Raw genomic sequence first — 14,243 nt, 5'->3', positions numbered from 1 at the left:
CCAGTCTCCCCCCGCCGGGGAGTGGAGGCGGGGACGGGCGCCCACGCGGGGGGGGGGGAGGACACGGGTAGCGCACGAGCCGCTGCCGCAGCCCGCCTTGGCCCGCCCCCTTCTAGCCCCCTCCCAGCGAGCAGGTGTCTCTCGCGCAGAAGAGGGCGGGTCTTCCCGCCCAACCTTCTCACCCGCTCCTTCTCAGCACCGGAAGTGGCCGGAGGATCCGCCCCGGAAGTGCTCGGGGCGGAAACCGGGGGAGTCGGTGGCGGGGGCGCGGGTGAGGTGCAGGCGGCGCCGCCGCTGCTGCTGCTGCGTTAGTTTCGCACCGGAGCTAAGATGGCGGCGCAGATGCAGAGCGGGATTCGCCTTAGCGCGGTGAGCGAGCGAGCGGCCGGGTTCCCCGCGGGGAGGGAGTTGGGCTCTTCCGCGTCCCTCCACCCGTGTCTCGGGTCCCTTCCCTGGGGGCAGCGGCGAGAATATCCGTCCGTCCGTCCGTGTCCCCCTCCCCCCTCGCAGGAGGCTGCTGCCGGGGCCAGGTCAAGTTCCCCGTCTGCGGCTCGGGCCCGAGGCGGGTGGGGCCGATTCCTGCAGAGGAAGGCACGGCTGGCCTGGCAGTGGCGCGGGTCCTGTGCTGGAGGCTCCCGGGCCGGCGTCGGCGGCTGGGTGCCGGGGAGCTGCGCCGGCTATGGGTACCGCCGGGCTGGCGGCGGGGGAGTCCGGGAGCGGGACGGAGCACGGAGCCGCCTGTGAGCGCTTCTCTGTCCCGGCCGGCCTGGGGCTGCGGGGCGGGTCAGACGCTCACGGTGTCGGGCTGTTTGTTTGGAAACAATCGGGAAGGCGAGGCGATGAGCTGCTGTGAGAGAAGAGGGCGCTGCTCGTCTGCAGGGTCGCCGTTCTCTCGTACAGCGCCAGTCCGCTGCTGCGGCTGCCCTGCCCTGCCCTGCCAACTGTGGCCAGCATGAAATGTCACCACATTTGCATCCATGTGGCTGAAGTTTACCCATGGTGCGGAGAACCGCTGGAACTGTGTGAGGAGAGTTAACCATCGAGGCAGTAGCCACAGTGCGGTGCCCGCTAGTGTGTGTGTGGCTGTGTGGTGTCATTGTGGCGGGGAATGGGGAGTTTTGAAGCACAACTCTTGAGAGACCATGTACATGTCCTTTGGTGTTCTGGCTCTGCCTTTGGAGTTCACAGGACATATTTGGGCAGGAAGCCCAAGACTTGGAGGTAGAGGAGAACAAAAACCCTGCCAAGATGTAAAAGGGCAGGTTCTTTCTCTGGGGTAGATAACAGGGACCTGTTTGGGGAAACCTATTGGCTCCCACAGACATCTCCAGGATTCTGAAGCAGTGAGGTCTTCCTAGACCCCCCTCCCATGATGGAAGGGCTTAGATAATATGCAGTGTTGTTGTAGTCTTGTGGGTCTTAGGATATTAGAGAGATGAGGTTGGCAAGGTAATACCTTTTATTGGACCAACTTCTGCTGTCCAGTGATTAAAGACAAAAACACCATATCAGCTGTGGTGAACATTTTTCATGAAGTGATCACTTTAATCTGATTTATCAATCCTCATTCTCAAAGGAAATCTGCAGATCACTTTCAAAAGACGAGCCTTGGATCTTAAATTGTTAACTTTGCTAGACACTAAAAATCATTTTCTTAATTAGGATGCTGGCTTTATGGCTTATTACAATAATCTGTAACTCCCTAACCTCACTTTTGTGCTGTGACTACCAACATGTTAATTGGCCGTTTCACCTTGGATGGTCCATTAGAATATGTGCTAACTACTTATGCCAGTGGTTCCCAACCTTTTTTGGCTCAAATATCATTTTTACAACCTGGAAGGGCTATCAACTCAAAAAATGTATTGACATATACACCATTAAGGACTACAAATCACTACATATTTAAAGTAAACATTTTGATGCTACTGTGCTCATTTTTACATTCACTATTTTACACCTACAAATTACTTACAGTATGTCACACTCACAGACAGAGTATTAGTGTAGATGAGTGACTGTCACTACACACTGAAGCACATGGCCTGGCAGCTAAGTCATGGTGGGTGACAAACTGGAAGGCATTGATTTTTAGAGTCCTGCCCCTCCTCAAGTAGGGTGGGTCCTGGCTGCTCTGCCAGCAGCTCTCCCTGCTACCTCAACTACAGCGAGATGGAAGGAATTCAGCAAGAAGGCTGCCTCACCTTGACCCTGTAGCCCCGTACGCTCCACCTGGGTCCCTAGACAGTGGCTCCCTTCTGTAGCCAGGGAGACCGGAGATCAGTGCTCCCCTCCCTCTGGCTCCAGCAGGTACCCCAGCACCTAGAGACCCAGGCGGAGTGCTTCACTGTGCTCCCTACTACAGCCAGGGGGAGGAGGTTGCTGATCTCAGGTCCCCTTGGGTGCAACAAGGAGCCTGAACCTGTCTTGTAGCTCCACGGCAACCTGCTCCATCATGGCCCTTAGGCAGTGGCTCCCTTCTGCAGCCAGCAGGAGAGAAGTGTCAGGCCACTTTGAAAGACCCCGTGGGCACAGGTTGGGAACCACTGACTTATGCTAAACTGATCTTGTATTTAGCTGTGACACTCTGAGGGCTTGCCTCCTGGGGAAGGTGAAGTACCTAAATTGTAGACAGTAGTTAAGTCAAGGGGTGAAGCCCTTCCATCGACATAGCGCTGTCTACACTGGGAGTTCAGTGGGTACTGTATAACTGCGTTGCTGAGTGGCGTCCTTATAACCGCATAAGTTCATAGTATAGACCAGGACTCAGTACTTTTCCCAGACATGAAAAAGAGCTCCATATAACTTGAAATCTTGTCTCTCTCTCACCAACTGGACTCTGGCTTTTTTCTCTTATGTTATGCTTTGTGTTCCCACTGTTAAGATTAAAGAATACTTTGTTTTAAGAAGTTTCTTTTTGGGTCACTGTTAAGGTTAAGATTTTTTCATGGTTATTTTTAGTAAAAGTCACGCACAGATCACGGTCAAGATACAATAATTCATGGGAGCCATGACCTGTCCGTGACTTTTATTAAAAATAACAGGGCAGGGACACCTGCTGTTAGCTGCTGTGTGTGGTGGGTGTCCCAGAACTCAGAGCTGCCATGGGCAGCAGAGGGACCGCTGCTCTGAAGTCCCCCCATTGCTCGGAGCTGTGTGACCCTGGAATGCCAGGCTCCGGGGTCTCCTGGTGGTGGCTTAGGGCTGCAGGATCCCCCCACTGCTCCTCACAGCTGGGGGCAGCGGGGCTCCTCTACCGCCCACAGTTGCTGACTGCTGCGGGGTGCCCTTGCTGCCCGCCATGGCTGGGGGCAGCAGGATTCCCCCACCAGCTGCAGTGACTGGGAGCTGCAAGCTCCGAGGACCTCAGCTGTCAGCTGCCGTGGATGGTGGGGACCCTGGAGCCCAGAGCCGCTGTGAGTAGCGGAAGGACCGTGGAGCTCCTAGTATGGGTACAGCTATGCCTCTGTAAGAGCGCTTGTGAAGAGAGCTCTCTCATCGACATAATAAAACAACCTAAATGAGCAGTGGTAGCTATATTGGCGGGAGACGCTCTCCCGCCGACATAGTGCTGTCCACACTAGCACTTATGCTGGCAAAACTCTTTTTTTCACACCCTTGAGCAACAAGTTTTGCCAGCATAGACAAGGCCTTAGAGAGATCAGTAAGGGGTCAAAGACACAGCTAACTATGATTGTAGCCACAGCCATGGACAATGCTAATTGCCATCACCCAGGGCTAAAACAAGTTGACCAAATCATTTTGACATTTTGGATGTTTAAAAATGACTAGTAATATTCTTGATGTCTAATTCTTGGGTCCCCCCAAAAGAAAAGTGATTCTAAAACTTCATGCACAATTAAATACAGTACCATTCAAATACAATGTACAAGCTAATCAAAACAAACAAATATTGTTTACAAAAATCTGCTCCATTAGTTGTTTGCAGAAGGAACTTAATAAAATCTATAGTGGATCAGAATATTTTTTAGAAGGGAAATTTTGCTAAAGTTGCTATTATGTCTATAAAGTAACATAGGAAGACAAAGATTCAGAGACCTAATTATTTAAACATATGGAACTGAATAGGTGAAGGAAGGTAAACATTTATAGTTTATAGCCTCATATAAATGTACACATTGTCAGTGCATAAAGCTAGTTAAAATCTCCTGGAATCTTTCGTACTCATGCTCTGCTTTATTGTGGAAATTCACAAGTATTTAAATTGTTGTCATTTCTGTTCTTTGTATATGCAGAATCTGTCAAAAGCAAGATGTATGCTCTGTTGAGGTTTGCTAGATATGCAGTGTGTGCGAGGTACCGTTAGTGCAGATGTCTCCAGGGTTTATTTTTATGTGGAATGTTATGTACAAAGCTACAAAAAGTTTGTAAGGTGTGTGCTAATATAATGGAATCTGGAATTTTCAATCTGTCATGAACAAGGGCAACATAAATATGAGCAGAATTAAGCTCATAAAGTTGGACTAGAGAAAATGTAACTGTTGCAAGAGTGTTCTCCAGATTAGTAGCATAATGACCTTTCCCCTGTTAGTTGTCTGTCCTGAGTTGCTTACCATGAAATGCTGATAGCTGACATGTTAAATATTTTACTGTGCATTCCAAACATCACCTTAGCTATATCCCTGTATACCATCCACCATCCAACATAGAAAGATTTATAACAAAACTTCAGAAATTTCAAGAATTGACTACAAATGAAAGATAATAAATCTTAGACCTTTTAACTCCTACAATCTCTCTTGTGTATGATGATATAGAAGCACTGGTGGCAGCTTCATAGATAAGGTTGCATTCTTAAATGGTGTATGCATTTATTTTTTCTCTACTTGTAGGAGGGTTTTCAGAGTGAAATTTTACTTAGGCATTAATATTTATGCCCTTTTAATTTTCTGTGTGGTTTGATTTCTTTTCATGAACTTTAAATTGGGCTCTGGATGAAATTTATCCATGGTAGGCTGACCTTTTTGGGACGGGGGAAAGAGTGCTGATCCAGAAAAAGCCAACACAAAAACTGGTAGCGATGGAAATTGTGATCAAATCTTGTGCAATTGGGAACTCTTTGTATATAGGATTTATGGTAATTTTTAGTTAACAGTCATCATAAAGTTTATGCACAGAGGGTCATCAATGGATAAAATATTTGCCACCAGCAACTATGCTTTTCTGTCAGATTTATAACAGAAAGTTTTATGTATTTCTCTGTCAGATTGTCCAACAGTATAAAAGATTTTCTTTTAGAGGAGTGCAACTGCTGATGGATACAATCTTCACTGTCAACAATGTACTTCTCTAGCAGGGAAAATCTTGTGCCACTGAAGTGCAGCTGTGACAGAACTAGGGAACTCATTATCCTTCAGATCCTACCTCTCTTATTGAACCTCTTCCTCCTGCTTAAATATTTCTTTAAAAACCCCAGGAAATTAACCCAAAGAAGTTGTGAAGCAGTTTATGGTTACTACTTATGTGATATACAGGACACACAATTGAGGTTGTATGCATTGTTCTGGCTTTGTTAGTCTGAGGATATTAGAGAGACGGGGTGATGAGGTAATGTCTTTTATTTAAGTTGGTCCAATAAAAATAGTACCTTACACACCTTGGCAGCTAACTTTTCCTTGATTGGGTAAGAGACAAACAGTCCACAGTTATACTTCACCATTACCGAAACCACTGTGAATGACAGATACCACACCCTTAACTTTGCTTGTAAGGAGGCCAGGCTTCTGGCATCCCCTACCAAATTATCCCCTCCCAGCATACTAAACTACACCAGACATTTACAAATTAATAGTACTGGGGATGTGGAGAGTTCAGTAAAGCAGTATTTGCTGAGGGCAGCTTGAAGGGGCAAAGTTAAGGTTGTGATATGTGATAGTAATACTAAGGTGTGGGCCTGTGGGTAAAGGAGCAGGTGGTATGTACTGTTAGCTGGCTTACCTTTTTGTTTTGTGTCTATTATGTTATATGTGTAACAACCTCAATGGTTTCACAATAAAGATTTTTGTCTATCAGTAACCTATCACTAGCCTGGCTTGAATGTGTGCTCTGAATACCTGGCTGTGTAGAAACATTGCTATGTGGCCTACATTTGGCCAGGTGGGTGTGTTGCTCATAACCTCTGAGTAGGGAAGGTATAAGATCTCCAATTTGTTTAGGATTGTTGAGTGGGGTAAATTGGTATATAGTCCAAATCTATCACTGTATTAAAAATAAGATGTGATTTCTTGACAGTCGTGCGTAGTTTGGAATAGGGGAGGCTTGCATCTGTTTGGTCATTGAGGTAAAAGGCAAGGTGGTGATATTTCTGGCTAATGCGAACTGTGGTCTGAGACACATATATGGTAGCTTATTGTCAGTTTATAGCCCATTTTGATTACTTTTTGACTGTTTATATTTAAACATGGCTATCAGCAGAATTTCAAATGCAATCTGGACAGGGAATTTATTGTTTTATCTAGATTTTTCAATGATAACAAAATTATACAACAGTTTTATAAATTAAAAAAATCTTAATCTAAAAATGCTGATGTGGGTTACCTTTCCTCTTACATGTTGACTTCGTTCAGAGACAGTTCTGCATACAGTCATTTGTTGTCCTAAGAAACAGGCAAGATGTCTGAAGAGGTCATTCACTGTGTGAATGGCTTGGTTTGTGGGTGAGAAAGCAGAATGTTCAAAGTGCAGGCAATGCGATGTTTGTTGGGGTTAGCAACCAAGTGTAAACCACAGTTCTCCACAACAGTAAAGCTTCCTTCCTTTTTTCCTCCTTCTTGGTAGGCTATAGTGCCTGCTCCTAGTACCACCCCATACAGTTTATGGTCCATTTAAAAGGGTCTTGGGTCCGGGGGCTTAGGTACCACCTTTTTTGTATCCCATGGGAGAGATAGGGAGTGAGGTTATGTTTCAGCCATGGTCACCTTTTCCTTGGCTTTAGTGTTTTTCTTACACACACCTCCAGCCCCATTGCCCCTCCCAACTGGTTGCTTGACTTTGTTTTGGCATCTTTCTTGGGAGAGGAGCTGGGGGCAGAACTGTCCTTCAATTATACATCCATATATCAAACTCCCAGTATACCTTGCAACACTTCAACTATACCCTATATCTTTTCCCATAGTAATACAAAAAAAACCCACCTGGCTGTACGGTAGGCAGAAGCAACACACGTCTTTGTTTACATGTGTCAGTAAGGTTATAATACACACCTATGTCTCAAAGATCTCAGCTGTCAAGCAGGCAAACAAATCCAAAATTCTAACTTAGTAGTATAGTATACAGGCCTGTTTGTGTGCCTAATAGATATATCACTTTAAAAAAAATCACACCCTTATCCAATACAGTTATGCTATCCCAACTTCTAGGTGTAGACCTAGGCCTAAGCAACAGAATTAAAAAGGTATGACTCAACTGCACTTAACCTCTCTAAGGGTTGAGCATAGCTGTGTTTCTCTGGAGTGTGAAAAATCCACACCCCTAAGTCATAGCTATGCCGACCTAACCTCTGGCGTAGACAGCACCAGGTCAATGGAAGAGCTACCATCAGAGGTGGATTACCTACAGTGATGAGAGAGCCCCTCCTGTCACTGTAGTTAATGTCTACAACAAAGTACTACAGCAGCACAGCTGAAGCACTGTATCTGTGCTGCTGTTGTTTTAAGTATAGACATATTCTTAGTGATCTACACTCAAATTATTCCTCTCAGGTTATTTGACCTCAGGTGGAAGTGGCCACACTGCAAAACAACATTCAAATTGCTGCATCCACACTGGTACTGTACTCACTCATTGAATAGTGCTACGATTTCTGGGGGCACATTCTGTGATTCTTAGCAATGTAGAAAACTGAGCTGCTCTATGAATTCTTTCCTAGTGCATTATGGGAGAATTTTTCTGTCCTTGGGGAAAATTGTTGGAAGGTATTGGACTAGTGGCACCATAGTGCCTCAGCATCTCTAAGTAATTCCATGTTTGACTAATAAGAATATAGCAGTAGGGATACACTACTGACCACCTGACCAGGATGGTAATAGTGAAATGTTTAGGGAGAGGGACTATAAAATAAAACCTCAATAATAATGTGGGATTTCAACTATCCCCATATTGACTGGGTACGTGTCACCTCTGGATGGGATGCAGAGATCAAGTTTTTTGACACCTTAAATGATTGCTTCTTGGAGCAGCTAGACCTAGAATCCACAAGAGGGGAAGCAATTCTTTATTTAGTCCTAAGTGGAGCATAGCATCTGGTACAAGAGGTGAATATAGCTGAACTGCTTGGTAATAATGACCATAACATAATACAATTTTAACATACCTGTGGGAGGAGAGAGGGCACCAAAGCAGCCCACCACATTAGCATTTAATTTCAAAAAGGGGAACTACACAAAACTGAGGAAATTATTTAAACAAAAATTAAAAGGTACAGCGCCAGAAGTGAAATCCCTGCAGTTCCTAGGAAACTTCTAAGACATCATAATAGAGGCTCAATTTAAATGTATACCTCAAATGAAAAAGCATAGTAGGAATACCAAAGAAGTGACACCTTGGCTAAACAAAAAAGTAAAAGAAGCAGTTAGAGGCAAAAAGGCATTCTTTAAAGTGGAAGTTAAATCTTATTGAGGAAAATAGAAAGGAGCATAAACTCTGACAAGTGAAATGTAAAAAGGAAGGCCAAAAAAGAATTTGAAGAACAGCTAGGCAAAGACTCAAAAAGAAACAGCAGAAAATTTAAGTACAGTAAAAGCAGGAAGCCTGCTAAATAACCAACGGGGCCACTGGACATTCGAGATGCTAAAGGAGCACTCAAGGAAGATAAGGTTATTGTGGAGACACTAAATGAATTCTTTGCATTGGTCTTCATGGGTGAAGGAGATTCCCAAATCTGAGCCATCCTTTTAACGTGATATATCTGAGGAACTGTCCCAGATTGAGGTATCATTAGAGGAGGTTTTGGAACAAATTGATAAACAGTAATAAGTCACCAGGACTCCCACTGTCATTTTTATTATAGACTGAAACAGATATGAGTTTCCCTGCTTTTTTAACTCCCAGTCGATTTCTTAGCTTTGAGTGAAATGATGAAAATATTCGCTGTGCCTGCAGAGGAAGCTACTGCTGTGAAAAGCTGGTTTAGCAACTGAAGGAACTCTGTTTCAAGGTGCCTGGCTAATGATTTCCACCAATTCAGGGGAGTGACTCTGTTCAAAACATTATTAGTAAACATGTACTATTTAAATGGTTCTGCTCCAGCCCTGAAATTTACTATGACTGGCATAACTGAGGAGTGATTTTTGAGATGCCCATGCCATGGCAGCAGCATCTTCTTCAGAAGTTAGGCATCTACTTTTATATCTGGGGTTGAAAATGTTTTCAAGAGAATGAAATGGAGTTCAGTGCTTGATCCATTCACTTCTTTATTGCCTGCAGTTTAACTTTCTGGTAAGGTATTTCTTCAATGTGTCTTGAAGTGCCTTTCAAATTTCAACAGCATCAGCAATGCAGCAAAAATTTCTCTGAAGTTTGTTTAAAGCTATGGATATCGGCTTCAGTATACTGAGCATTCCTCTTTAATCCAATGTTAGATACTTTTGATGAGATACTTCCATCTATTTTATCACTGTTCACAAAGTTTTATGAGAATAGGCCAGTTCTTAATAAATTGTTCAAAACAATCAACCACAGAATTCCATCAAACATCTTGAGGGAGAATTAGTTTGGATCTTCCTGCTCTCTTCAGTGAAGCTGGAGCAAAATGGTTGTTACGGAAGTATTTTGCAACTTCAGCAACATTTTCTTTTATTCCTGGAAAAGACGTACTTAAGTCTTTGGCTAAAAGATGCATTAAATGGGCACTGCAGCCATAGGCTTAAACTGGCAAATTTCCCCTCAGTATTTCTTGCATGCTGTTCAAGTTCCTTCTCATACACTATCTAGCAACCTTCCACCAATGTCTGCTCTACCTGGTGGAGTGTAGCCTGGTTGTAAGGACTCAACCGAATCAATGAAGTGTTTATTAACATTGCGAAAAGGAGAATTTGCGGCATAAATGAACGGAGCAATCTTTTCATCTATGCCAGAGGTGGCCAACCAGTCAGAGACAAAGAGCCACAGTTACTTTGGCAGCGCATCAGTTTCACTCCCCCTCCTCTCTCTACCTTCCAGTTGGCCAGGGACAGTTAGCACTGATCTGTCAATTTCAGGGGCAGCTCATCAATTGCACTCCCCCTCTTCTCCCAATGCTGCATTTGTCTGAGCAAAGAGCCGAATGAGCCCTGGGTTGGCCACCCCTGATCTATGGTGTCTTGTTGGTATTTGCTGGTCTTTACTACAAACCCATCCATGGTGGCATTTTTACTGGATGATTGAAATGTTTTGCTTGCTACTGATACTTTGTTGTCTGAAATACCTTTAGTTGCAGCACTGCTGCTAAAAGTGCCAATGGATGATTCTGAAGTTGTTGCAGATACAGTCACAGTCAGTCTCTTATGCTTAAATGGGATCCTGAAACAAAATTGAAAAATGATTTTGAAAAATCATTCTTCTCAGTTCTTCTCACTCTATTATTCAGTTAATCATTTACATTTTTTTCAGCAAGGATGCAGATCCGATTCCAAATTATCAAAAAAGCTAAGACTGACTGCGCTTAGAGTGCACTTAATTTTGGAGTAAGCCCCATAGAACTCACTGAAACTTCTGTTTGAGAAAACAAATATAGGATGAGGTTTCCTTGAGAAAGTTAAGTTATGCTGAAGTAAAATAGGGAATAGACTTAAGGCATCACCATTCTGGTCTGTGGCCATGATGTTCCAAAATAAGGGGCATATTTATGTCTTATAAAATAAGAAAATGACACCCAGTGGCAACTTTAGATTTCTCTTACTGCAGCTTTCTGTCCTGTATACTTTGATAGATTCTAAACCTAGTTCCCTAATTAAACAAGCTTAAGGATTAGCTAAACTAAACTTTTTTTTCTAGCAACATCTAACATAGCAAACAGCTTGGGAATTTTACTTGTTAAATAACACGTATACTAAAAGGCATAGAGAGAGTCTTGAGGAATGATGCATTACAAAGTGAATTATTTAAGTTACTAACCAGTTAATCCACATTGTTCTTCAGACATATCCACATCTTCATCTACATCATTTTCTCCCAATAAGCAGTTTTCATTATGTTTCATTCTTGCAACTAGGCCCTGCATCTCCTTCTTGCACTGCTTACAGTTTTACCCAGGGAAGGAATTTCTTCAAAGTTTTCCAAGATAGGGTCTCTTATGCCCAGAAGCGATGACAGTTTTTTTTTATGGCAAAAGGTGTGGGGAAATATAGGAAGCTATGTGTGTACTGAATGTCTTCCCTTTTTCTTTCTAGTCCACTCCACTGTTCCTTTATACCCTGCCTCTGTCCTTTGTCTCTCTGTCTTTAAGACAGTTCCAGAGGGGTAGCCGTGTTAGTCTGTATACAGCAAAAACAACAAGAGTTCTGTAGCACTTTAAAGTCTAACAAATTTAATTTCTGCAGGCATAAGCTTTCATGGGCTGTAACCCACTTTGTCAGATGTAAGGAATAGAAATCACATAGGAGGCATATATATATACATATCCAAGGGAAGTAACAACAATGGGGAAGGTGAATGAAAGCAAAGTTCATTCAGTTAGAGTACTTGAGGCCTATTCACAACCATTGGTTAGGAGGTGAGAATGTGTGATCAATGGCAATTACTTCTTGTAATGAGAGAACCATTCCAAGTCCCCATTCAGACCCAGTTTGATTGTGTCAAGTTTGCAGATGATTTCAGGCTCAGCAGTTTCTCTTTGAAGTCTGTTTTTGAAGTTTTTTTGTAGGAGTATAGCAACTTTCAAGTCAGTGACAGAGTGTCCTGGGAGATTGAAGTGTTCTCCAACTGGTTTATGGATGTTATTTTTTATGTCTGATTTGTATCCATTTATTCTTTTGCATGGTGACAGTCCAGTTTGGCCAATGTACATGGCAGAGGGGCATTGCTGGCACATGATGGCATATATTACATTAGTAGATGTGCAGGTGAGTGAGCCCCTTATGGTGTGGCTGATGTGGTTAGGACCAGTGATGGTGTCACTAGAGTCGATGTGTGGGCAGAGTTGGCAACAGGGTTTGTTGCAGGGATAAGTTCCTGGATTGGCTTTCTTGTAGGGTGTACGGTTGCTGGTGAGTATTTGCTTTAGGTTGGGGGGCTATCTGTAAGCAAGGATTGGTCTGCCTCCCACAGCTTGAGCGAGAGAGGGATCATCTGCTAGGATAGGTTGTAGATCCTTAATGATGTGTTGGAGAGATTTTAACTGGGGACTGTAAGTGATGGCCAGTGGTGTTCTGTTGTTTGTTGTTGGGTCTGTCCTGTAGTAGGTGACTTCTGGGTACCCGTCTGGCTCTGTCAATTTGTTTCTTCACCTCTCCAGGTGGGTATTGTAATTTTAAGAATGTTTTATGGAGATCCTGTAGGTGTTTGCCTCTGTCTGAGGGATCGGAGCAAATCCGGTTGTATCTTAAGGCTTGGCTGTAGACAATGGATTGTGTAATGTGTCCAGGGTGGAAGCTGGAGGCATGAAGATATGTATTGCAGTCAGTTGGTTTTCTGCATAGGGTGATATTAATGTGACCATCATTTATTTGTATAGTAGTGTCCAGGAAGTGGACTTCTTGTGTGGACTGGTCCAGGCTGAGGTTGATAGTGGGGTGGAAATTATTGAAATCCCGATGGAATTCTTCGAGGGACTCTTTCCTGTGGGTCCAGATGATGAAAATGTCATCAGTGTAGCGTAGGTAAAGGACAGTGTCTTAACTAACTCCTCTGCCTTGCTTGGCCCAGCTCCACCACCACAGAAGCACAGAACAACAACAATCCTACCCAATCCATGTCTTTTTTTGCATGTGTGTTACTTTAGTTTGCTGAGAAACAGAAACTGAAAGCCCAGAACTTTCAAGAAGCAAGAGCTGGTAGTTAGGCTGGACAGACTAGAGCCATTAATTAGTTTTATGAGACTGTAAGTGTAGGTTTAGCATGTTTGTGATGAGATTTAATTGTAACTGTTGTTTTTTTAAACAAGAGAAAAATTTAGTATTGATTTAAAAACAACCAATTTAAATAAAAAAAATCGGATTTTTTATTTTTTTTTAAATTGATTTTTATCCACACTGATACTACCAGGCAAATTGGTTGAAACTATAATAAAGAACAGAATTATCGGACACAGATGAATATGATTTGTTGGGGAAGAGTTAACATGGTTTTTGTAAAGCGAAATCATGCCTCACCAATCTACTAGAATTCTTTGAAGGGGTCAACAAGCATGTGGACAAGGGTGATCCAGTGGATATAGTGTACTTAGATTTTCAAAAAGCCTTTGACAACGGTCCCTCACCAAAGGTTCTTAAGCAAAGTAAGCAGGAATGTTGGGAATCATTAGGAATGGGATGGATAATAAGACAGAAAATATCGTATTGCCTCTTTATAAATCCATGGTACGTCCACATACTGAATACTGTATGCAGTTTTGGTCACCCCATCTCAAAAAAGATATATTGGAATTGAAAAAGGTACAGAAAAGGGCAACTAAAATTATTGTGGGGAAGGGAAAAGCTTCCATATGAGGAGCAATTAATAAGACTGACTTTTCAGCTTGGAAAAGAGACGACTAAGGAGGGATATGATAGGGGTCTATAAAATCATGACTGGTGTGGAGAAAGTAAATAAGGAAGTATTATTTACTGTTCATAACAGAAACTCAGGTTCACCAAATGAAATTAATAGGCAGCAGATTTAAAATGGACAAAAGGAAGTATTTCTTCACACAACATGCAGTCAACTTGTGGAAATCCTTGCTAGAGGATGTTGTGAAGGCCAAGACTATAACGGGGTTAAAAAAAGAACTAGATAAGTTCATGGAGGATAGGTCCATCAGTGGCTATTAGCCAGGGTAGGCAGGGATGGCTGTTTGCCAGAGGCTGGGAATGAGGGATGTGACGGATCACTTGATGATTATCTGTTCTATTCATTCCCTGTGAAGCACCTGGCATTGGCCACTATCTGAAGACAGGACACTGGGCTATGTGCACCATTGGTCCGACCCAGTATGACTTATGTTCTTAGCCTGCATTCACACTGCAATAGTTGTGCTAGCAGCTGATGATGAGCTATGCTCACTTGTGTATTAGCCTATATCTCCTCTTAGCCTGCCAGTTTGAGTTAAA

The 14,243-nt window shown here is 43.3% G+C and overlaps 1 protein-coding gene across 5 annotated transcripts in view; it reads left to right on the top strand.

Moving 5' to 3' along the window:
* The first annotated feature begins 228 nt into the window (after positions 1-228).
* MORC3 (MORC family CW-type zinc finger 3) overlaps positions 229-14,243 on the top strand; it is a 60,224-nt gene continuing 46,209 nt past the window's right edge. For all 5 annotated transcript variants that reach the window (XM_067545285.1, XM_067545284.1, XM_067545289.1 and 2 more), the window contains exon 1: positions 229-369. In XM_067545285.1, coding sequence (XP_067401386.1) covers positions 331-369 — 39 coding nt within the window. In that variant the 5' untranslated portion in view covers positions 229-330. The remainder of the gene's footprint in view (positions 370-14,243) is intronic.

Source organism: Emydura macquarii, unplaced genomic scaffold (assembly GCF_026122565.2).
Source record: "Emydura macquarii macquarii isolate MOO-44397 ecotype Brisbane River unplaced genomic scaffold, CSIRO-AGI_Emac_v2 contig_1043, whole genome shotgun sequence".
Lineage (NCBI taxonomy): Eukaryota > Metazoa > Chordata > Testudines > Chelidae > Emydura > Emydura macquarii.
The sequence above is the reverse complement of the archived record's forward strand: the minus strand, read 5'-3'. Positions and strand labels throughout refer to the sequence as shown.